This window comes from Motacilla alba, chromosome 8 (genome assembly GCF_015832195.1).
Source record: "Motacilla alba alba isolate MOTALB_02 chromosome 8, Motacilla_alba_V1.0_pri, whole genome shotgun sequence".
NCBI classification, from domain to species: domain Eukaryota; kingdom Metazoa; phylum Chordata; class Aves; order Passeriformes; family Motacillidae; genus Motacilla; species Motacilla alba.
In genome coordinates this window covers 18,139,857-18,165,732 of record NC_052023.1, presented here as the reverse complement: position 1 = coordinate 18,165,732, position 25,876 = coordinate 18,139,857, and the positions used below count along the sequence as shown (strand labels likewise).

The 25,876-nt window shown below is 39.9% G+C and overlaps 1 protein-coding gene across 1 annotated transcript in view; it reads left to right on the top strand.

Annotated features, from left to right (window-relative positions):
• Nucleotides 1-369: 369 nt before the first annotated feature.
• DPYD (dihydropyrimidine dehydrogenase) overlaps nucleotides 370-25,876 on the top strand; it is a 337,889-nt gene continuing 312,382 nt past the window's right edge. Inside the window, exons 1-2 of the mRNA XM_038144404.1 lie at nucleotides 370-664; nucleotides 22,860-22,970. Coding sequence (XP_038000332.1) covers nucleotides 626-664; nucleotides 22,860-22,970 — 150 coding nt within the window. The 5' untranslated portion in view covers nucleotides 370-625. The remainder of the gene's footprint in view (nucleotides 665-22,859; nucleotides 22,971-25,876) is intronic.

Sequence of the window (25,876 nt, the reverse complement as noted above, 5' to 3'; positions counted from 1 at the left end):
GGAGTCTCCCAAGGGGGTGGGAAGGCTTGCTGTCCCTGTGGGGACATGGGTGAAGGTTCAGGGACAGCCCAGGCCGGTACTGCCGGGAAGGTGTAACCCTGGGAAGGGTCCGTCCACCGCTCTTTGCTGGGCAGGAGGGTGACCCCAAGTGCAGCAGGGCTGGCTTCAGCCGTGGCGCGCAGGCTGCTCCTGTGCGATTGTCATGAGTGGTTAAACACAGCCGCAGCGGCGTTCGGCCCTCCCCTCGCAGTTTCTCGTCCCCCACCAGGGAATGGGAGGGCCAGGGCCGCAGGAGGCCGGGTGCGCACACGGGGCACAGGGACCGTGCGGGAGGGCGCAGCGGCGGGGCGCGGCCCCGGGCCGTTCCCGGCGGGGCGGTGTGCGGGCAGCCCCGAGCAGCGCTGCTGCGGAGCCGCGTTCCCGCTGCCGCAGACTCGGGGAGCGGGGCTAGGAGCGCTGCCGCCCGCGGGACACCTGCCCGGCTCGGCGGGGCGGCCCCGGCCCGGCACGAGGGCGCCCGCCCACCTGGGCGTTGCTGCCCGGGCTGGCGGCTCCGCCTCTTCCCGCTCTCCGCTCCCTTCCACTCCGGGACTGCGGGGAGCCGGGGGAAGGCGGTGCGGACACCATGGCTCGTGTGCTGAGCCGGGACCCGGTGGACATTGAGGTACCCACTCGCCCTGCCGGGACGTGCGGCTGTCACTAGCGGGGAGGGGGCTGTGTCCGGCGGCGCCGGCGCCCGATAAAGTTTGGCGGCGTTAGGAAGTGCCTCGCCGCTGCCTGCCGGCGGTGCCCGAAACCTCGTCCCGCCGCCCCGTGCCGTGCCGTGCCGACCAGCCCCGGCACCGGCCCCTGGGGCTGTCTGCCGCCCGGGCAGCTGCAGCCCTTGCGGGCAGTGGCTGCCGGGGCAGCGCCGGGCGCCCCGCTCTAGCCGTGCCCCTGCCCCCGTCCTCGGCACGGCGAGCGCGGCCGGCGCCCGGCCGAGGGGCGTGAGGGGGTGGCGCCCGGCGCCTCCCCTCTGCTCGCCGCCTCCTGTCACTCCCCGGCGAGCTCGAGGGCAGGTTGTGACCAGGCTCTCTCCGGTGAGGTCGGGCTCCCGGCTCTGGCAGGGTTCTTGAGGGGCAGGGCTGCTCGGAGGCCGTGACCTGATGAGCCCTGGACGGTTCAAGGTGCGTGGCCGGGCTCAGCGTCCCTATGGGCCAGCGGAGCTGTAGGGGACCCGGCTCATCGCTGTCCGGCCGTGGGTCAGGCTGCGCTCACGGACTGCACCCAGTCTCCTCGGACCAAAACAGTTGCATGGAAGGCTGAGCAGGAGGGCCAGGGTAGTGGCCTTGCTGCGAGAGGCATTCTCACCTGTGGCACTTAAGGTTTTTGCATGACATTCCTTGCTGCAGGTCGTACTGGCTGCTGGAAGCAGGGTCCGGCCGTGGCCTTGGGAAGGCGGAGCTGAGGTGGCGTGTGACCGAGGCTGGTGCCCTGGCGCACGTGGTGAGCTCCGCTGGTGTTAGCCAGGTTGCAAGGCTGGACTTCAAGGCAGCATTTTCCCACCTTTCCCAGAACCTCATATTTGGCTGTAAACTTCAGCTCTTTGTGAAGAGTCTAGTAAAACAAAAGCAATGATAAACGAACTTGTGGTTGATAGTCTTGTTCTAGCCTGACACAACTTTTTGTTGTGGTATACCTTGAAGTGTAAAATGTTTAGTTTGGGCTATTGCAGCTCACTGAGGCCCAGACATAATGCACAAATACGCACAGCAAAAACTTGAACACATCTAGATCAGTTGTGACTGAATTTTATCGTTAATTCCCATATTGAGTTTTTGTGTCCAGTCCATTCTCCTAGCTGAGCTGCTGTTTAAACCATGACTAATGTCCAGAAATGATCTTACAGATACTCTGATAAAACTGAAGCATGGAATGGATAGGAAGAATGAACTATCACAGAAGTATTCCTGGCAGTTAGGGAGGCACTGTGATATGAAATCAGCACTGTCTGTCCTTTACCAGCTCAGTGTTTTTGGAACAGCCAGTCTTGGATTTTTCTTCAGATGTTAAAATTCATTTTTCTGTGACAAAGAGTTGATTTTAGTTGTTCATGTTTTTGAGTACTTCCCTTAAATTTTTAATGCAAAATGTTTCTTGTATTGCATTGTTTTGCATTTCTAGATACTTATTGCTCAGATTCAAAGAACAATGTTATGGTAGGATCCTGTGTTGATAATAGTATGCAGTACTATGTGATTTAGGAGATGAGTTGATGGATTTTTAAAAGGCTGGTGTTTGCTTTATTCTGAGGTTTCAGATACAAACTTTGGTCAGTATCTTACTGTATATTTGTTTTTAGCAGTCATTTAAACTAGCAAGGAAATCAACGCCATTTCCTTCTAACTAAATGTGCTGTACTGTCCCTCCCCCAACTATTCATAAATTTAGTCATTGTATGGTTTGTCTCACAGATGAATATATCAATAATTACTGATAATCTAATTGCAGCATTGTAGACCTGTTGGTTTTTTTGTGGGTGTGTTTTTTTTTCCCCTCCCCCTGCATAGGACTTCATTTTTTGGGGGGAGTAAGTACTGAATTTTCAAAAAATGTGTTTCTCTTTGTCTTTGAAGTAGGGACAGTGCCTGCTAGCTAATCCTATCATTGTAGATAAATATTTTCAGTAATTTCTTTGCTGAGTGGAGGAGTCTATCAACGTGAGTGCTGGGCAGCACAGCTTGAATGTTTCTTGGCTGCAGTATAAAAACTGAACCAATGATTTAATGAAGTTTATCTCAATGGTTAGTATCTCAAACTCAAATTCATATAATAAAATATTTAAAATGATCTCTTAAGTCCTGATGCTACTTTACAATGTATTTAAATAGTTAAGGCTGGATAAAAAGACATGTCATTGGTTAAAGAAGAGCCAAGAATCTGTGCTAAAAGTAGCTAAAATCACTGATACTTCTCTAAGTTATTTTACTAAATAAAAATTCTAGTAAACTGTCCCTGAGGAATCTTGTCCCCCTTGCTTGGCTTAGCCAGCAGCTTCAGGCTCTGGACCTAACTAAAGAAAATGAATAAATTACATAGAAAGTTGTTTCTTTCTAAGATCTGCTTTCCAAATTGTGGAAGATTAGGCGTGTTGTGATTTAAATGCTTTTTGTTGTGATTTATATGCTTTTCTACAATTTTTTGTTTCCCACTAAAACATAACACCCAAAATACCAAAATAAAACAACAACTCTCCCCTCAACTACGGCAACTCCACAAACCTCAAACGCTGCCTTTTTAAAAATAAAGTCAACTATCAAAGCGTGCTGCTAATATTCCTTGGACACTGATACTCAAAGCAAAAGGAAAGAAACCTTGTTTAAAAATAGCTCCATGTACAAGTACCTACCTTGGATTTATGGTATAAGGACCTGCCTTGGGTTTTTGTTTATTATCTCTCTAAATCTTTACAAGAACTTTTGAAATCTACACTATGAGGGCAGCATTTCCTTTCTAACTTGTAATGTGAAACTGTTAAATGTATATTTGAGCTCCAGAGAGTGTTTACAGACTTCATGTAAACTTCCCAATGATACTCTGGGAAGGAAAGTCTTCCATTCTTTTGTCTTCTCTTTTGTTTCACCTGATTGCTGACTATCACTGTGTGTAAACCATATATAATTACGTCTATTGCAATCTTCAGGATTCTTTGAAGAATTAAAGTTGTCAAATCAAGTACTCAGAAATTAATGAATTGCAAAATGAATAGAACAGAATCTTGAATGACATAGTTTGGCATTGTTCTCTGCACGCTGTGTTTTCCTGACTGCATTCCAGTGTTGCTCTGCAGTCTCTCCTCTTTACTCGGTGATGTTTGGGTAGTGGATACTTTCCAGCTCTTTGCCACCCAGATTACAATCTGGGGAGAAGAGTAGGTCTCCCAGTTTTTTGGAAGGGGCTTCTTCACAGCAGAGTGGGGACACTTTGCCACACTGTTGTCACAAACTTGAAACATTCACAGAAAATCAAAACCAGCCCCCCCCCCCCAACACAACTTAATATGAAACAGCAGTGTCGTTCTTACGGAAGTTAGGCAGTGTGCTGGCACTTCACAGATCTGTCCTTCTGAATCACGGGTTGTGTAGGTTTAAAGGGGAATTGGGTGTTGATGAGTGGGTAATTCCTTGCTAGACCAGCAGCTGGGCACCTAGAATGCTGTCTCAGCTGTTTCCACCCCAACACTGATGCTTGACTTGTAAGAATAAAATGAAAGGTGCAAAGGGCTAGAGCCATGCTCTGAAATTGCGATCAGGGAATTGTTTGAGAATTATCAGGATAAATCTGTGTCACTTTCACTTAAAATGCGATGAGCATTGTATGAACAATGTTCAATGAACAATGAACTATAACTATGTTATGCTTTCTCTTCATTTAACTTCAGAAAGTATAAATGGCTCTTAAATAATGTATTTTTATTTCAAAAGTTATATAATTCATCCATGTATTTCTTTGGTGTTATTTCAGGGTTCAGAGGAATGTTTCTTAAGGGCCAGACTGTACCCATTGGGTGCTGACTTTAGTGAGAACACAAGAGGCTCCAGGAGTTCTTCAGTGCTCAGTAGGCAGCATGTTCATTGGTTTTGAGTTCCTTCAGCAGCAAGTTCTACACTGCTGTCTGAATGTCCTAATGAATGTGGAATGAGGTTATGGGCTGTTTGGTCAGCTCACTGATGGTACAGACAGCACATCTGCACTCAAGGGCTGCAGCTGGTTCCAGAGTCAGCCGGGGGAACAGAGTCCCTTGTGCCATGTTGCCTGCTGCATGGAAGGGTCACTTTGGAAGTGCTCCTAAGCCTTGAGAAAGCGTTATTGTACAGCCTGCGAATTCCACAGTGTTTTAAGTAGCAGCTTTGATAGCGCTGGCAGTTCTTCATTCCCTGGGAAATGCTTAGTAGCTGTCACCAAGCATGGGCTAGGACAGCGAGGTAGGCAAGTTTCACGTGTCAGGCTTATTTTTCTACCAATGCAAATGGACAAGAACAGAGGAAAAACTGCAGGTAGAAAGGTATGTCTGAGAGCTAGGCTTGGTGTGCTCACAGTGGGAAGCTGGGTAGGGATTGAAAAATAAAGAATACTGTAAAAACCAGGAAACCTCCAGCAAGATAGTCAGCATGGCTCACAAAGTTGTTAGGCAAAGGTTATGTGAATAAATAACTGAAGCTAGCTTCCTTTGATCTAGGCTAAACTTTTGTTTTAAAAGTCCTAATTATTACAGTGTCTCTCTGTTGTAAATACCTGTTATTTTTTGAAGTTCCATAATGAAGCTTTAATATGTAGAATGTTTTTATGTTACTGCTTTATGGCTTGTTGTGATGATCAGGTGGCTGTTCCAGATTGACGGCTGTGTCTTCCTAGGGTCATTTGACAAGCAGTCAGTGAGAAAACAAAACTTCCTATTTAGCTGTTTTTGCTTAATGAATTTCTCAAGCCTTTTCATTGTTTTAGTGGTTTTATTGTAATAAACTCTTAGCTGAGTGGAACAGCAATTATAGCATGATTGCTTAGACCTTGTGGAAGATTATAGACCACAATTATCATGTCTGTCTTAGAGAATTGAACAATGATTTACTCATCAGGTTAAAATTTGATCTGGCAAGTAGGAAAGAAAGTCTTCTGTGTGAAACATTTTTTCTTTTCACGTTCTATATGCAAATCCTGTTGATGCTCAAGGAATTATGTATGGTCTTGCCTCTGCTGTCGATAGTCTGCCAGATTGTAGCAGTCAAGCCCTCCAAATAATTATGTCAGGAAAAAAAAATCGTGCTTTTCAAAACTTGTGCTTTTCATTTTCATTCAACCTTTGTGTTTTAACGTTACTTACAAATCAAACTCCCATTTTTTCCCCATCCTTTAAATTTTTACTCTTTTTGTGAGATCTTTCATATAAGAACTGCTATTCTCACCCTTCTCATGACTGAGACTTACGAGTAATCTGCAGTTAGCAACGCTGAAAACAAGAAGGAACTGAAATTATTTTTATTTTAGTTACAGAAATGAATTTTGTGATGATTTTATGTTGTAGACCAAACTGGAATTTTGTTCTTTCCTCTGCTTAGTGTCATATCTTTTAAGAACATTTAACATGCTGATATAGAAAGCTGATATCCATAGGCAGGATTTTGCCGATCAGCTGTGACAAGAGTGCAGCACTGCAGGGCAGGCATTTGAGATACATTTGAAAGAGAGCAGTTTTAGCAGCAGGGCAGGACTTGGCCAGTTTTCAGTGCAGCCCAGAGGGGTGTGGCTGTGTCTGATGGGCTGGCATTTGCTTGGACCCAAGATTGCTTGGCTGTCTCCATCCTACTGGCCAGTGTACATGGGTGGTGCACTTTATGCTACCCAAAGACACAAGCTGCTGCTTTTCAAGTTAACACTTCAAAAAATTCTACTGTCCATCCTATCCTATGCCATTTTGCCAGTGTCAGTAAAATGACCTAGGGAACACAGAAGTAACTGGCACTGGGTTGGGAACACATTTCTAGTTAAAATATTGAGAAAAGCTGAAATTCCTGGTGGCTGCAGACAAGCCGGATTGAATATGTCCTGTTTGTTCTGGCTGTGCTAACCCTTTGACAGCACCGAGTTCAAATCAAAAACTGCTTTCTCTCCCTCCCTGGTTGCCTGGCAACCTCCCTCCTCTTATTAGCATATGATTTCTAGTCCTTTTTTTATTTCATCAGTACAGTGCTATACACTCTGCTCCCTGCCCTGTGCTGCCACCTTTGAGAAGAGCAGGATTTGTGCCTTTATATGAGACTTCGGCAAGTGTGTGATTTGGCAAAGAAATCAAACATTTGGGATTAGGAACCTTTGGACATAAATGCCTTATCAGAAGCTCAGAGGGTGGTGTTTGTGTGGGCATGTTTTTCAAAGTCTTTTCATTTTCATTTGCTGTCATTCTTATACTAAGGGCAGAATTCTTGCAAATCAGCACAACATAAATCTCTGGCATCTCTACATGTGCAGAGCATCAGTTTGTGAAACCTGCCAACAGAGATTGGCTACACAGATCTTGGGGGGCATTTTGTCCTCTTGGTCTTTATGCAGTTCTGTAATGCAATATGCAATACCATAATTCAAAATGTAATTTTAAAAAATATCCATGTCAAATTGTGATTGGGGAAGAAAGCAGATAAATAAGTAAGTAGGAGAATTGAACTAAATTCTCCAGTTTTCTTCTCATAATAATGCTTTTTTGAAATGAGAACATTTTGCCTTTCAGTTGGCCAGGTGTATTCTTTTATGAAATTACAGGTGATTCAGACTGGATCTATGGTTTAAACTTTAAATTTCCTTTTTTCTGTTCATAGACTCTTACAGCTGTAATAAATATCCCGATTTTTTTTTTTGCTATTGTATAGGGCAAAGAATGTAAGATTCAAGTAGGAGTAGGAAAAACAACAGTAACAACAGAAGTTGGAAGACTCAGTGAGGAAGAAATAAAAAAAGCATGTAAGTTTGAGGAGTGTTTATATCAAGATATGTAAAGGAGTTTTTTCTTAATATTATCCAAGTCATAAATCACAAATGAAATAATCTACTTTTTCAATATCCTTGTTCTGAAGGAAGGTCACATCTCTCAGGAAGTGTTTAAGGGGGTTGCTAGGGCATGTAGGAAAAAATAATTAGGGAGGCCAAAGCTCAGTTCAGTTGTAAAGGATAATAAAAAATATTTTTACAAATATATTTATGGCAAAAGGTAGGGCAAGGCCAACCTTTGGTTTCTACTGGATGTGGGAGGGAACTTGGTAATTGCAGATAAGAAGAAGGTGGAAGTGCTTAACACCTTCTTTGCCTCAGCCTTTAGTGGGAAGAAGGCTTGTCCTCAGGAGTACTGTCCTCCTGGGCTGGTAGATGGTGTCAGGGAATAGAATGATCTCCCTGTTATCTGGGAGCAAGCAGTCAGAGAGCTGCTGAGCTGCTTGGATGTTCATAAACCTATGGGACCAGATGGGATCCATCCCAGGGTGGTGAGGGAGCTGGCAGATGAGCTTGCAAAGCCACTCTCCGTCATTTACCAACCTGATCTCCTTTTATGGCCAGGTGACCTCCCTGGTGGCTGTGGGAGAGGCTGTGGATGTTGTCTGTTTGGACTTGAGCAAGGCCTTCGACACTGTCTCCCACTTCACACTCCTGGAAAAGCTGGCAGCCCATGGCTTGGGTTCAGAACTGACTGGATGGCCCGGCCCAGAGGGTGGTGGTGAATGGTGCTGCATCCAGCTGGCAAGGTTTTTTACAGAAGGGTGATAAAGTACTGGAATGGCCTGCCCAGGGAGGTGGTGGCATCACCATCCCTGCATGTGTTTAAAAAAAGACAGGATGTGGCACTTGCTGCCATGGTTTAGTTGAGGTGTTAGGACGTGGGACTCAATGATCTTGAAGGTCTCTTTCAGCCTAGTAATTCTATGATTCTTATGCTATGGTCCGAGTTTGGCAATTTCACTTCTTTTCTCTGTCAAAATACTTAGATCTTCCTGTGAAACATCTGGGTTCTTACCATAGTCATGGATGCCTTCCTAAACCAGTGTGGAATTTAAGTGGTTTTAGGTCTTGCAGAGACTTCATCATTTGAGTTAAGAGTAAGCCCACCTATAAGAGTGTTTTGTTTTTAATAATGCTTCCAGTATTTAAAGATATCATTTCAGAAAGCATTCTCAGTTTGATAAATATTAATGTATGTGATGTTGGTATTTAATTTGTAGATTTAAAGTGATAAACACAATGAAGTCCTTAAAATGCCAAACCTTTCATCTCTGCTCAAGCCAAGGTTCAATTTTATTTTCAGTATGACATTTGCTGCCTGAAGTGTTACAAGTGACTTGACCTTAAAATTACGTTTATTTTAGTTCATTGAAATGGTTGGCCTTTCCAGTTCAACTTGACACCAACAGTGCAAATGGGAGAAGGCAGACATGCTTTCCTGTGACTCTATTTGAAAGCAAATTAAAAAGGTATCTAGGTGATGAATCTAAATATTTCCATTTAGATGGGATGCTAGTCATCAGTTAAAGGCAATCATGGTGCATTCTGACATTTTAATTTCAGGTTCAAAAACAATTATATATGTAATTAAGGAGCAAAGTGTCCAGGCAGCCAACCTGTCTGATTTATGTGTCTTGTTGGTGTGTGTGTGGGTTTTTTTTTAATAGAGGTACCTGTGCACACCACTTTGAGACTGTAGAAGGTGGAAAAATTGAAGTTTTGATTTTAGTTAATTTGTTCTTCCTAAGGACACTCTTCTTTCAAGTGTTAGTCATACATTCAATGTCATTAAGTTTGTATTTATCATGGAGAGCGGACTCCATGCTATTTTGCAAAGAGGTTGTTGTGATACCTAGTTTATTTATTAGTATATTGCTGCATGCTTGCCTTGGTTTTGGTGTGATTTTGTTAACTGTGCTCTGAGAGGCCTTATTTAAATTGGACTGTCCATTGGAATGAACTTTCCTGGCTGGGTTTTTCTCAGTCAACAAAACATTTGGCCAATGTGGAGAGAATAATGCAGGTTGCTGTGCAGGAGATGCATGTCTCCTAAGGCAGGGATGTTTTGTTGTGCTGTGCACTCTGTGAAGGGCTGTCTGCCCAGCCTTGAGAGAGGTCCTCGTGCTGCCCAATTGCATCTCTGTCAGTCAGTTAATTAATGAGAATATTGTGCTCTGAAGGGAGCCCTTTGCACTCTTGCGCTGAAAGGACAGAAGGCAGGACGAGCTTCTGAGAGAGGAAAAAAGTGCTAATAAATATGTGGAGGGATCTACGGGCAAGGAAGAATAAAATATACACTGAAAGCAGGCTATTGCTGAGTTTAATAATCACAGCATTTTCCTGCCCAGCTGTTGCACTGTTAGCATCTATACTAGCATCTTGCTCATTATAAAATGCTTGGGTTTTCACTGATTGTGAAGGACGTTCTATGAAACCCAACTCTATTCTGCTCTTAACAATAAGCTGACTACCCTTCCATCCAGGCATGTCTAGCATCCATGCAAAACTCCAGAACTCATTTGTGAAAGTAGGTAGAAGTGTTAGAATAAGTTATTAAAAATGTAGACCCATAATGGGAGCAAAGAAGATTGGAAGTATAAAGGGAGGTTTTACACCTGGAAGTTATTATAGTTATTTAGATTGAGCGAGAATAATAACCAATTGTTTTCTAAGATGTATGACACATTTATGAAAAAACCTTGAAGGATAAATGGATCTTTTTAGTATGCTACTTCCACAAAGGACTCTATGAATAAAATAATAGTGAGAGAACTCTCAGTGGATGCTGAATACTGCTAATTGATGAAATTATTACTTATTACACTGCAACTGAACTCTGCTTAGAAACACTATTTTCAGTATGATTTTTTGAAAATGACAGCTGAAATGTAAGAGGCTTTGTATTGAAAGTGAATAGTGATAATTTCTTGATATCTTTGAAATGAAAGATATTTCAATGACAGTTAAAACTGAAAAAAGTGTTTTTTCTTAAGTGTGTAAATTATGGACTATGGCTATGAAAATAAAATGAACTCTTCTGAAATCAATAAAGTAGACTTAATGTGGATTTATGAGGCATTTTAAAAATAACTTCAAGTATTCTATTTATAATAAAGCAGTCAATTATTTGTGTCAGCAGTTTTCATATTATGTCACATTTTAAGGTTAAAAATTGGGTTTGTGAGATAGAGTGTAGCCATCATATTAAGAACGCTCTTAATTCTAAATTAAATCAGTATTGAAGAATACTGCTGATTTACTGCTCAGGGCAAAAATGGGAATGAGTACCAGATTTTCTTTGGTTTTCTGTTGATGAAATTAGAGCCTGCTGTCCTTCTTGGTGTGTCTAGTTAGGTCTGTGTACTAACTCTTACGGATTGTTATCAGTAATTGGTGTGAGCATCTGCGTTCAGAGGATCACGTGTAGTGTAACATTTTGGAATATAATACGAGTGAATACGAGATCTAATTTTAGCCTTAACAAATCTGTTCATCAGTTCTAAGATGAACCTCTCTGTTAATTTCAACAGACTGCAGCATCAGAGGGACAAAGTAGGCTTGTGAGAATTCATGCACACGCTTGTGTGTGGATGTGTGTGTATGCTACAGGAACACAGGATGGGAGATAAAAAGTAGTTCCCAGACTTACTCTGTTTCTGTTTAAAAGTTGTGTTTGTTATTGCCCTTTTTTCAGTTCCAATTGAAAATGCAAAATTTGAAAGATTTTAGTAAGCACGAACATAGCTTTTCAAAACAGATGGAAGTGAGAAAGTGACAAAAGAGTGGGGCAAAAAAAAAGCAAAGAAGATAACCACAACAGAAGCTGTTCTAGAATGCTGGTGATGAAATGTAGAAATAAAATGAATACAGAACAGAAAAAAATGAAAATATTATCTCTTCTTAAAGTATCTATAGTCTGAGTAAAGTGTCAGTAGTCAGCAGTAACCAATACTCAGCTGAAGGGCCAGTACTCTTTTGTTAGGATAGGGAATGATAAGAAAGAGATTCTGGAAGAACTGTAGGATAAGAACCGCTTCTTCAGTAAAGCAGAATAGCTAGTATGCTGCTAAGTCATGGCACTGGGTGAGGAGATAAGATAAATCGATCAGGAACCCCAATAAGTATTTAGCACAAAAGCAAAGTTAGATAGTTTTTAACTCCCAGTGTAATGTTCTTTATGCACTTAATCAATGAGCCCTTAGTGAAAAATTCGTAAGAAGTCTTGAGAGTTGGTCTAAAACTCTTTTAGTGCTGGAGCAGCATTCTTGTCATGTTCTCTGATTTGCTTTTGTAATCTTACCTGAACAGCAAATCAGTTCAACTTCTCATCCAGGTTTTCCTTCCATCCTGTGCAGGACAAATCAGGAACATGGGAATGGAGGCCTTCTTGTTCCACGGGTGACTCCAGTAATGATTAGACTATTTTATGAAAGTGTCTGTTCTTGTAATTATTTGTGACACTTCCTCAATTTTTTCCATATTTCAAATGGAAGCTGGGAACTCATGTATTTGAGTACAGTTAAGTGTTTGAACTTAGGTAGAGTTTCAGGCTGAGAGCCATCATCCTAGAGGCTGGTGTGTAAGTCCAGGAGGGTAAGAGAGAGCAACCTGTGGTTGTGTACCTCCTGTCTCTTTGGTGTTTTGTCAGGACTCATCTAAGGAGTCCTGCTTGGTGTACTGGCAACTGTGAATCCCCTCTTCAGGTGCTGTAAGGAGAAGCTTAATTGGGTGTGCAACTTCCACTCCTGGAGTTAGTCATCTGCCCTTACTTACAAAGCTTCCATGTCTGTGAAGGTCGGCCCTGACTCAGGAAAAGGGAGCAAACAATAGCTAAAAGAAGAGCTGACCTGAAGTCAAGTGGAAAGAGCTCAACATGACTTGACAACATGGCTTGGCTATATCCTGAGCTGCATCAAAAGAAGTGTGGCCAGCAGGTCAAAGGAGGTGATTCTTCCACTCTACTCTGCCCTTATAAGACCTCCACCTAATGTACTACACCCAGCTCTGAGATTCCCAACATAAAGAAGATGTGGACTTTCTAGAGTGAGTCCAGAGGAGAGTCAGAAAAATAGTCAGAAGCCTGAAATACGTCTCCTCAGAAGACAGGCTGAGAGAGTTGGGGTTTTCAGAAGAGAAGGCTCAGGAGAGACCTTAGAGCAGCAGAGGATGAGCAGTCACTGCCTCTCACCAGGGGCCTTTCCAACACACATCCAAAGCCTGTCCCCCCCACCCTTTGGTGCCAGGGTCTGCGCAGCCTGGCAGCTGAAAACCCTGGGGCTGTGGTCTCCACCCTGAAGGCATTAGGCTTGTACTTTGTGAATGTACCCATCCCTGACTTGTTACTTTTTCTTATCTTCATCGGTGAACAGTCCAGGGCCTCTCAGAGGCCTATTCAGGGTGTGGTGGTCATATCTTTAGCTTTTGTAACACAGTTCTGCTGTAATAGGCAAAAGTCTTTAATGAAAATATTAAAGTCATAAACTATAATACTTCAGTCTCAGTGGTGAGGCACTGAACAGGTTGCCCAGAGAAGTTGTGGGTGCCTCATCTGTGGCAGTATTCGAGGCCAGGTTGAATGGGTTTGAGCAACCTGGTGGAGTGGAAGGTGCCCCTGCCCATCACAGGGGGGTTGGAACTGGATGAGCTTCCCAAGGTCCCTTCCAACCCAAACCATTCTATTATTCCATGAGGTAAAGATTAAATCCACATTTCTGAAGCTGTCAGGCACAGAAGTGCAGGAAGATGGTATTTACAGAAGAGTAACCTGGGTACCTTTCCTTTATTTAGCTTCTAAAAAATGTTACTTTTGTTCCAGCTTTCCCTGTTGCTCTTCAGTATGTGCTCCTGCTCATAACAAATAGCAAACAAAGGGATGCTGCTCTGAGACAAATGGTTTTTAATACTTCCATCCTAATTGAATGATAGCATTGTGGTCTTGTATCTTCTGTTCTAGGAAAGAGAGCTTGGAGCTGTCAGCAAGATGGGAATTTTATTTTTTCAAAAGTCCAATCTTAGATTTTGATGCAGCTTGAAATCCACTGCCTTAGAATCATTACAGTATATTTATCATTTGTAAGGTTTTCTAAAACTACAGCAAAATATTTCTCCTATAAAAACAGTTCTTCCCTGTTCAGAGGTCTCACAGCAGAGGTGTAATTCTGCTTAATAAATAAAAGACTTAGAAAATAATGCTCCTACATACAATGTTCTTTAATAAGTATTTAAAAGTAAATTTTCTCTATAAGCATGAGACAAAGTATAATAGATCAGAATCCAAATGTTTGCTGGCATGTTTCTAGATGGGGCAGCCTCATCTCATTCTTTTATTTTAAGAGTGTCTCTTCTGCGTGCACCCCACACATTCATCAGTATTTAATGTCAATAAGATTTGAAAATCAAAATTGTAAGAGTAAAGAACTCCAAGGAATTTTCTATATTTCCTATTACTGATATATGTTCCACTCTCATCTATAGCATGTGAGTCCCTGTATACTTACAGTGTGTCATGTTTCTTTGCTTCAAGGTGCCAGCATCTCTGTGTGCTTCTGCAAAAGAAGACAATGATGTTTTAAAACAAAAAGGAGAAACTGGCAACAGTTTCCTCTTGCCTTTCTTGCATGGGCTGTCAAATTTTGTTGCTTAAAAATATGGTGTGGTTTTGGGTTTTTTTTCAATTATCAGACATTTAATAATTGCTTATAGGATACAATTAACAAATCCTTCACATTTCCATTTTATTTCTACATGCTAATTATTTTTCCTTTTTGATTATGATGCTCTGGTGTATGCACAAAGTTAATAGAAAGTCTGTAGTCCCATTGTCAATTTTGCATTTTACCATTGTAAGAAACAGTTGCTATTGAAATTTTTAAGAAGTTTGCACAGTATTTGCAAAAAGGTAGGTTTACTTGTTACTTCATGTTGCAACAGATTTAGAAAGTCAGTACTGATAGATAGTTGGCATGTTCTTGGAACAAATACAAATGTTCACATTTGTTTCAAGTACTGAATGTACTAGTATATTGTTAGTCTCATCCTTGCATTTCAAGTTCATTTATTGGACTTAGAAAATCACCTTTTAACAAAGTTTTCAGAACATTGCTTTGCTCAGCTAAAATTAGTTCCGCTGATTTTGCCAGTGATTAAACTTAAACAGTATTAACTTTACTATTTTCTCTCCTCTAAACAAAAGTTAGTAAAACATTTGCTTGTCATTAAAAGACATGTTTCTAATGCAAGTTTGGGTTTTGCTTAAGCAAACGCTCACAATTGAGGGTCCGATTCAGAGGTTCAGTTATGGGGATACAATGGCCGTTTTTTGGTTCTGAAAAAGTTTATTTTCAAAGGCAACTGAGCTTGGTTTGTCTTTTGATCTGTTTGTGTTGTAGAAAAATAGAAGTGAGATGTAAATGTATGTGTATCATAAAGATCCTTTTTGCTGTGATCCTTTCAATAAATGACTGTGTAAGTGAACGCTTACCAAATAACATCTGTATTCCTCATGTAAGAGAGCAATTTAATGTGCAAGCATTTGAGGCATAGATCAGTTTTACACTGAAGAAATGGAAAAGTTCTGATATACCTGTGATGCAAACCTAATATTTTTATGAAGCTTTAAGTTTTGATTTGTAAAGGAGGAAGATTTGGTTAGGAAGATGAAAAAAGGTGACTTTGAGTGTAGTGGATATGGCAGACTGGAGACCATGTATATGCTTACTTCTAAAGTAACAGCAGTCATGAAGCTAAGAATCAAGGCTGTGACATGAGTTGTTCTGGTTTTTTTTGCCAATTAGTTGGATGATTAAAGACTGTCCAGTTAGGGAGAAAAATTACTAAAATATTAACTGTCTGTGTAGAAGGATAGCTGTACAAAATTTTAAAACCTTTTTCATTTTAAAGGCTGTAAATTAAGTGACATTTTATTCAGCCAAATGAATACATGCAGTGAATTCAACGCTGAGTAAATAGTGTACAGTTGTGCTCAGCTATATCTTCTCTGACTTTTTAATGTAAAGGCTAATATTTTTGGGTGTGGTGCATTGTTTATAGTCCAAAAACATGATCTTGTCACAAAGTAGGGTGTCCCTGGAGGAGCCTCAGAACTGATCCTGTGTTGTGGTGAAGTTTAAGTCTGCTTTAGGCTGTGTGGTTTTGATATATACATATATATATATATATATATATATATATATATATGTATGTATATATATGTATGTATGTATATATGTATATATTTATATGCTTGTGTTAAATGCATGAATAATTCACTGATACTGGTACCACTCAGATACTTCAGTAAAGCCTAGAGGGTGAGTATTAGCTTTGGTATTCCCTGTGAGGGTCAATGGTTTCTGCGGAGATTAGTTGTGTCAAGGAGGTAGCATGCAGAGTTTCCAAGAGCATAATTTACCACCCAGAGCCCTTCCCATAGAGGAGAGTGATTGGTATCTATGGAAAACAAGTAACACTTTTTGGGTTTCATTTTAATAAACCTTTTAAAATTTGCAGTAATACCTAGCACAAATGCACTGCTGAGTTAGAGAAATCAAGCACTAAATCTGACAGTTAAAGTAACAGCATGATTGTGTAAACCCTGCTTAGGGTTGTGTAATTTTGCTGTTTTGTTAATGCGTAATGCATTAACTTTGTTATGTAACAGAAAGTGCATTAAGTATAACCCACTTTTGTTAACATAGATGTATTCATGACTAAGATTTTCCCTAGTTTTGTGGGAGTGATTTAGAAAACTGCTCATTTTGTTAAGATGTAGTATTTATATATTGCAGGAAAATCTGAGGACCAAGAAATTCTGCAGTGGTAAAATTGAAAATCCCAATATTTAAGTACCTAGTAATGGATCTAGGAGTACATCTCTAGGATACTGGTATGCTATGAGGGTGTCACAGGGTAAATTGTCATTCTCTAAGTTTTAGAGGCTATGCAAGGTGTGCAAGAAACCAGAAAAGTGTTTGTTCTGCTATCAGCAGTTTGTCATTCAGGGAAATGTAAAGATGAAGATATAGCACTTAAATGCTATGTTAAAGGCATATGGCAGCACACAGGTAGCATATGCTTATTGCTAGGTCATCCATCGGCCTTAGTTCTTGATTCATTTTGAAACTATGAGCTTGTGTGGCTCAAAGAAGAAATTTGTCTTGTGATTAAAAGTTGAGTCTTTCTCCAGCTGAGTGTGAGCTCCCTGTGCCCATATGCACAGCAGGATAAAGGGTCAGGCCCCAGTCCCTTGAGCAGATTGGCTTCTCCATCCCTGTCTCACAGGAGGCTGCAGTGCTGCTGCTCTTCTGGCACTGGTTCATAGGCTGGTTGTCTCTTCAAAGTAGTGGAGCCTCACCTTCCAGCTCGCTGGATCTTGAGGATGAGTTTGTAGCTGTCACGGTAACATGAAGGGCCAGTTCTCAGGCGTGGACAGGGGGCCACCTGCAGAATTTATTGTTACTGAAAGAGACCAGAGGGTTACATCTTAGCACACCCTGATCTATTGGAATAAAAAAAGTTCACAGTCAGCTTGTGGCTTTGTTCATGTGTGCGGCCATTTATCTCTGTAACAGAAAACATATCTGGTAATTTACAAAAATAATTTCTTGGGGGATTTCCCTGGGATTTTCCTAAGGCTGACCATGTTCTTCCCCTGACATTTGCGCTCATTTCACATTTCATCAAGCTTTCTCTGGCCTTTGTTGCTTTGCAATTAAGCTAGGCCTGAACTACTGTGAAAGCATGGTCTTCAGCTTTTTGAAATTTTTGCATGAATTCATAAATTCCTAAGATACATTATCAGCCAGGTTACATAAATTCTTTATAAAGGTTCTCATCAATTCTGATCTTCAGTAAGGAAATCACAAGTATCGATTTATGGGATATTCTGTCATAAATAAGTATATGGGAGAGATTCACAACATTGTCCTGTATTCTTTCAGTAATGGAAAATAACATAGAGCTAGCTTTGGGAAGACGTGACCCCATAGATACTTACTTTTTGAAATCTTATGCTTATCTTTAGTGTAACAAACTCTCCTATTACTAGAACTCGCTCTTTCTGATTTGGCAATGAAGCTTCCATGTATAATGGGGACTTTACATGGTGTCTAAAGTCCTGCATCTGACTATCAGTGCTTCATGCAGCTTTCCAAGAAGTAGAGTAGATGTGAGAAGTAAAATGTGAATTAGGCAATTCAAATTAGATATTAATAGGAGTTCATGCTCTGGTCATCTTCTTCTACACTGATATGATTTTTCAACGAAGTTCCTTATTGTGGTTCATCTAATCTCATGAAAACAAATACGTTTGAGTTCTTTAGCCTTTGATTGAAGAGCAATTATACAATTAGTTTCATATTCTGATATACTAGAAAATATTAGTGGAAAAGCCCCAGGTATTTGTTTCTGTCAGTGAAGTAACACTTGCATAGCTTTGAAATTAATTGTTTAGTATGCTCATTACTCTTAGAAAAAATAAATATGTTCTCATTATGTTCACTTGGTGAGCATATGTATCTTGCAATACATTTAATGTTACTTGCTGTGAGGGAGATTACAGCTCTTTTTAAGGAAATTGGGTAGATTAATGGAATGGGGTGGGTTAAATTGCTCTCCACATGCATTCCCTAGCATGCCTGGCCTACTCCCGAATTTTAATTGATGTCTATAAAAGTGTTCAGCTGAGGGGGCTCTGTGAAGCAACAGGATTAAATCAGGATATAGCCTGTGTATTGCAGGGTCTGGGCTAGGGAAATGAGCTGTATGCTCAAACAAGGAGACTGACACATGGGACCTTGTTTTATGCCCAATCACAGTCTGCATGTGAACTGTTGCATTTTCCACATTTTCACTGCGACAGTACACCTGTTGATCTGTGATGAACTTCAGGAGATGTTTTGGGGCTGTTCATAGGAAACTTTCCCAAAAAGCTACAGGAAGTCCACAGAATCCTTGAAACAAGCAAATATTTACTTAGTCTTTTTAAGAATTTTACGGAGTTTTAATATCACAACCTGTGACAGAGCCTGAAGATAGATTTTCTGATCCTTATTCTGGCTTTGAATGAGCAGTAACAAATATGAGGATTACTAAATATTCCTGGCTCCTGAAACCAAACTCATTGGTTTCAGTAGGAGGCTCTCCAGAAGAAGAGTGATCTTTAACTATTGAATTTTTCCAAATTTATTGTTTTGAGTGAGAGATAGAGTCCACATAAGCAGGACACCTTGCTAAGGTTTTTACTTTTGGGGAGAAAAATATAAAGCCAGAGATTTCACACTACAGTGCTTTACAGAAAAACTTCCAAATTTGAATTAATGTCACATAATTTACAAAGACGCTGCTAGACTCACAGGACTTTTTGATGACTGTCTTAAAGTTGCTGCAGTCCCATGTCCCACCTGTGTTCTAAATCCTACTTTTTTTCTTAACAACATGCCCTCTCTGCGTGCCCCCCAGTACCCACTGGCTTTGGAGCATTCCCAATGAGCAAAGTGCTTCCATAACTTTGTATTTTATTTTGCAGAATATGCACTTAATTAAGAATCACACTTAATTGAAATAGCTTCTTCTGATTTCAGGAAAAGAGTGGCTTCATGAGATGAGAATAAAAAGTGCTTTTAATGAAATTAAAAGGAAAATGAAATGTCTTTAGAAATTTATGTTGCATCACTGCAGAGCATGTGCCAAGCCTGTCTTGATTTACCTGAAAGTGCTGTATCAGAGACAGGACTCCCAACTGGAGAGTGTATCCTATCCTGGATGACTGCTTTGAAATCACTTACTTGGAGTAATATTAATTCAAATTCCTGATAAATTACTCACTGTGGTATAACACACTGTTTTAAAACTTTTACAGCCTTTTCATTAATAGATGATAGTGAAAATTAGAGCTAGTATTTTTTGTGTAGACTTCTTAATCATGCCATTTAAAGTAGAAGCTAAGCAATAAACATCTAATGAATGGCTTATGGTAAGTTTAATCTCAGAAGCTATGTTGTTATTTGCACAGATCAACATAACCATCTATCAATAAATTCTAAAAATTTAAGAACTGTAGCTATGACTTATGCATGCTAGTCATTCTCAATGTACATTACATATGAGTAGTTTATTGCATTTTAGGATACTTGCAACCTAAATTGATATCTATTAGACATAAGAAATATGTTCCTTTCTAGAAGGGGATGTATTCTGAAATTAAACCATTCTTCTGTATTTTGTAGCTTTTCATAATTGTTGTCTTTTAAAAGACCTGAGGGAAATAATTGTCATGGGTAATTAGTAAAGGAATTCCTTAAGGTAATGATATTTGAGCAAGTCATCTGCAAAATATATTTGAGTTGCATTCCAGAGATGGGCTCCTTGGCTTTTTTCCCAAAGTGAAGTCTTCAAATTAATCTGTGGAAATAGTGAAGGAAAGTATAATACTTTGGTGGTGCCCATAATCATCAGTGCTGCGCAGAGCTGCAGCTTTAACTTGACTGTGCGTGTAGTGCTTCTGTGTCAAGAGTCACAAACTCAGCATGGGCTCAGTTCACTTCTGTGTCCTTATCCATAGCCCCATCTCTTTCTTCATCAACAGAGTACCACAGTGGATTTGTACTGAAGTACAGTATCCTTATAGTTTGATTTGCAGCCATTAGTGATAATGGATTTATATCTACTATTAATGAAATAAATGGATCCAGTTATATAAAACTGTAAAGATAAAATTCATAGGTTCTGCATTACTGTACAAATAGCATCTTAATGTGAAATCCCAAGTTCATAGTACTTTGAAAAGGAATGCATTATCCACTTGCATCCTCTGTTGGGGAGCTTGAGTCTTGGCCTTTCAGCATCTGAAGAGATCAAACAACTGCTCATCTGTCAAGAATGAGAATTTATGGGGCAGGATAAGCATAGGATTCAGACAAGCAAGATGGCAGGTGCCCAAATAATTCTCCTCACCAATGAACTCTTCCCCTGCTCAAATGACCGGTGTGTTTGAGAGACTGAAGGTCTCAGATTTCCTCTCTTGCATATCCAGGTGGTTTATTTTTGTGTAGTTCTGTGTATTCATTGTTATTTGCAATATGTATTCTAGAACTTTCTTCTCAGTAATTTTGCACTTACTGACTGACCCATCTGAATTTATTTGTTAAATTTACTAAATGTCTGACTAGCCATAAGCTGTGAAAAGCCAACCAGGGAACTGAAATGAGTAGGAAGAAAACACCCTCACTAATTTCACTTCTGACAAGTTCAACTGACCCAAGAGCATTTACATTATTTTCCCATTTAAGTAGGTAACTTCTGAGTTGTTCTTAAGCATCAGGGACCTCTAGCTAGAGCAGCCACTTTGGTCAGCAATCCAAGATTTAGGCAGGTAGTATATTATTTATGTAGTGGAAATATAAGCAATTTTTATATTATATATGTGATTTAGTATTTTCTGTGCCAGTTTTATTTCAGATTTAATTCTGGGACATGCTGTGCTACGTAGTCCTTTTGGATTTCTGCAACTGTTGCACTTGGAGCCGTGTTCCTGCTGCAGAATTCCAACAGGAGCAAACATATGGGGATTCTTCCGTCCTTGGCTTGCCCCACCATTTGTTCCATGTTTTAAACCAACTGGTGCTGTACCCAGTGGAGTACATCTGTTACAGTTTATTGCTAGAAATTTGCAATTCATTTCAGTTTGCTAAAATAATATTCATGGCCAAGCATTAAGCAATTACAAAAGAGAGTAGACAAAATTTTGTGGAAGTTTTTATGTGATGCAGAACCTACTGCCCAGCTTGGGTAATTTGGGTGCTCAACAGTGAGATAATGCTCTGACAGTTGCGTGTGATCATCCTGAGAAAATCAAGTATCCACTGAGATATCCCTTATGTGGATGTCCCTGCTCTGTTTTAATTAAGGGCAAAATAAATTGGCATAAATAACCACTGAATGCATTTGGTTGCCACATCTTGCCTGAGGTACTCATCTGGGGAACACCCTGAACTGGAGCAGAGTTTTGCTGCTGGAATTACAGGGGCACATCAATAATAACCTGTAACTCTTTCTGAAAGTCCACAGCATGTCGGTTGCTAAATAGCCCACATTTTTTGAATGTTGTACCTCACTTTTTGTCTCCCTGCTTCAGGCATGCTGAAGTTACAAGCTGGGAGTTAATGTGTTGGGCTATGTTGTTATTTGCAGAGGTGGGGTTTCTGGTTTCAGGGAAAATTGGATTACCAATCATTACCTTTAGAGTAAGGCATTAAGTAGTTGAATAGAATGTAACTCCTTCGTATTTAGAAAAAAAAGTCCCCATAATCAGCGCAATAAAATCTTAATACAAGAGATGACTGTTTCATCATTATCACTTCTGAAGCAGATTTTTAAAATTAGGAAGAATCACAATATAATATTCATAACCCCATCACGCTCATCATGTTTCTGTAAGTCAGTCTCGTGCATCTTTGACATATAGTAACAGAATAAACACACTCTGCTCACTAGAGTGGAGACATGTAGTTCTAAAGCCAAGGCTTTTTTTATAGGTAAACTTGCAAACTAATTCCAGAAGTTACAAGCAACAATGTGCCTGTTTTTGTTCTCCATCACAGACCTGTGTCTGGATCTGTCTCTAGGATGCCTTTCGCACTCATCCGTTGAAATAAACGAGGTCGCTTTTGCTATAGAAATCTGTTACTTGCCTGATTTGAAAAGAGTTTTGGTTCCAAAAATTGTATTTAATTTGTTGAGTTACATTAGGATAGTGCAAGACATTGCAAACTTCATTCTGCCTGTGTTGTCAGACCACCACTATGACTTAAAAGTATGGCTACATTCCTAAGATTTATTTGTGTCCGTGCAAATAAAAGCATTTTAAGATAAATGAGTGAACTCATCTGCTCACTGGGCTTAGAAGGAGATTGTTTTGATGGAGAAATTAGAGTTTATACTGAAATGATGAAACATTCAGAAATAACCCAGATATTTTAAAATATTTTTGCTTGTTTTGCTTTACTAGTGTTACTTGGAATGATACAATGAATCAGAATTATGTGTTTCTATCTGCTGTACATAAAAAAGATCCGGGAATCGAAACCATTATTAAAGTTACTAAATATACTAAAAGCTACTCTTTTCTAGTAATCCCAGAAATGTCTTTAAATATTCATCATCTAAGTGGCGTGGACAATGCAATCTAAACAAATTAGTATGGAGTTGGGCTATAATGGGGAATAATTGCATTTGGTTTTACAGAGCACTGTAAATAAGTGTTTAAAGTGTGATCTAAGAGGCTTTGAACCTTTATGGAAAATTGAATCTATATTTTAATGTCTTTTGTTCTTTTTTCACAGAACATTCTGGCTTTAAACCCCCGAAAACAAACACATGCAACTCTTCACTCAACTGCAGCAAAGAAGCTAGTCAAGAAGCAATGGAAAAGGAATTCTGACAAAAACTGTTCAGTAAGTGCACGTTTATCATTACATCTGGAACATGTTTACCATTGCATCTGGAACAATCATTGAGGCTGAAATCACAGCTGTGGGAGAAATAAATTAGTGTTATTCAGTAGCTGCATTTGGCTTCTAGTTTGTTCCTGTAGATACAGAGTTACTTTGTGATGAGCTCCTTGCTTTTCAGAACCTATTGCAGTCCCTACTTTTTTTAATTTTTGGTGATTTTAGTAAGTGTTTGATACAGCTTTTGTGCCTTTTGTTTTGGAGTCTGATCCCTCTCCAAGTATCACATCCTGAGCCACGCTGAGCCCCTGGGTAGCCCTGGGTACCCTCTTCTGGGTAGCCTCTTCTGGCACTTCCTCCTCCTCTTTCTGTTTTCCAAGAGTCACACTGGGCTTAGCAGCACTTCACTATCCTTTCTGGGACTTCTAAAGATAATTTTATTTTGGTACAGAAGTAGGGGAGCCTATCATAGGTAGCTATTTTATATATACATATAAATAAATACATAAAGCTTATATTAAAACACTGTCGGGGGATAGAATATAAGAAAATAAAGGTAGTGTAGAAAGTAATCTCACCCCTAAGCAGTTGCAGCTGGGCTAATTATCAAAGATTAGGAACAGGCCTGACTTTACAGGCCACAGCTGTGGCCAGTGAGAAGAATGACCAATGAGAAGAAGAGTGCTATAAAAGAGTGGGTTGGTTGGTTGAGAAGGGTGCTGGAGTCGGTTGGTTACTGTGTGAAGAAGAAAGAGTCAGTGCTCTGAGGAGCAGCCCACGAGAAAACACCGAGAAGGTATGAAACTTCTGTGAGAAGGAGACAACAGTATGGAACTTTTACATTAAGGTGACAATGAAACACAACTCTGGAATTTAAATTTTGTGCATTGTATTTTTCAGGAAATAGTTGATTTTGGAATAAATACTTTTTTTTGCTGTAAACTGTCTGTTTCTTCTGTATTTCTGCCATTATATATCATTGTTTTCTCTCTAGGTATTTGAATTCCTAGTCTCAATGTGGTATTTGACTAAAAAAATCCTATCAGAATTTTTATGTCTCTTTGATCCCTCATCTGATTAGAAGTTTGTACTGTTTTTACTGTCTTCCTACAGGTTGTCCTACATAATTCTCTAAATTCAGAAATCTTTTAGGTAGAGTACTAGTTTCCTTATGGGTATAATGATAGTGTTGTCTTTTCATAGTGTTGTCAAAACATCTCCTACTAAAAAGGAAAATTCAGGTAGGAAGTTGATTATGTTTGTAATTAAAAATATGTCATCCAAACCCCAAAATAACACAAACCCAATCAAAAATACCAAAAATTTCCTCAGTTTCTTAAAATCACAAAATCCAGCATGAACAGCAAATATTTGCTGGATAGGATATCCTTAGCATTTCAGCAATGCTCTTAGGACAGTTTTCTGTTTCATAGTACTGATTATAAGAATCTGTTTTTTGCTATAGCTGATATTCCTATTTTCTTGTATTTATTGGCTTAGATAATGTTATGTGAAGTAGAAACTTATGTACGTGGAAACCTTCTGTTTGTGAATTTGGATGATTATTTTGGGATGTCTGATGCAGATACTGCCCACAACTGTCTGTTGCTGCTGCAGAGAATGTTGGGCTGCTTAGCAAGCGGCTCCTGGGCAGCTGCAGTTTACACTGTCATGTTTTTGGGTGATCTGAAATCAATACCAGGCTGTAAACTCCTCTGCTTTCAGAAACTGTTTGTTAGGAAGCTCAGGTATCCGTGCAGCAGGGCAGCTGAGTATCTGTGTAGTAACCTAATTAGCTGTTCCAATATAAATTATTCTGGTTAGTTAAACTGTGACAGTCACAAAAATATTTTACTAATGGGTGTGTTAACACACATTTCCTAAAACATCTAGGCTTTATAGTCATTTTTGTTATCCCTGAGCTGTTCTTTGTCAGCCTTGCTTGGTTTTTGTATTCAGTTTACTCATAAAATGTTTGATATTTGCTGTTGATTTTGAAAGTGCATGGTTTTCTAGAAATTGTCTCTCATTCTGTGTTCCTGCTGTTAGCTGTATGTGTGTACCTCATGGTGTCTCAAATATTCCTGGATTCCCAAGGTCTGAGCTTCTTGGGTTGTGCAAATACTGTGGATTTGGTTTCATTGTCAGCTTGTGTGCCTTGTCTGGATTTTCATTTGAGAGAAATTCTGAGCATTGTCAAATATTGCAGGATGATGTTTTGGCATAGGCTTGCAGTCTAATAAACAACTTGGTTTTATAGTTCTGCAGTACTGCTTAGAGATCTGTGCAGTTATTAGACCGTGTCCTGATAGGAATCTGCTCGTGGGGTACAGGTTACAGGATTAAAAGTTAGAAAGAAACAAATGTGTAGATGGGCAGATATAACTACTTTCATTGCAGATAGTTTTTATACTGCATTATTATATATTATTTAGTAGAAACATCACATTATTTGGTTTGCAGGCTATTATAAGAAATGTGAAGTACTAGAAGGAGCTGTAAAGGGATAGTCCTTATTTCTAAATGGGTAATGATCCTAGTTTTTAAAACTGACAAACATTTCTTCGCTCAGAGGTATGTAGCTTACTCTTACTGTGTAAGATTTACCACATAGCTTACTATTAGCTCACTACAGCAGAAAAAGCCCTGAAAAATGAAAAAAATCAAATATTTGGTCTGGTCTCCCATTACATAAAAGACATCAGTAAAAAATAAGAGACCTTTTGCATTCTCCAGGTCATTGTTGTTGAGTGTTTTTAATAAAAAAATAAAACGAAATGGTTGAATCCTTTCATTGCCTCCCTAAATTAGGAAAGCTAATGTAGGGGAGGATTCATTGAACACAGTTTTCTGTTTTGGTCTAAAGAGCCACTGGCGGTAATGTTTAGGCCTGCTAATGAATAGATCAA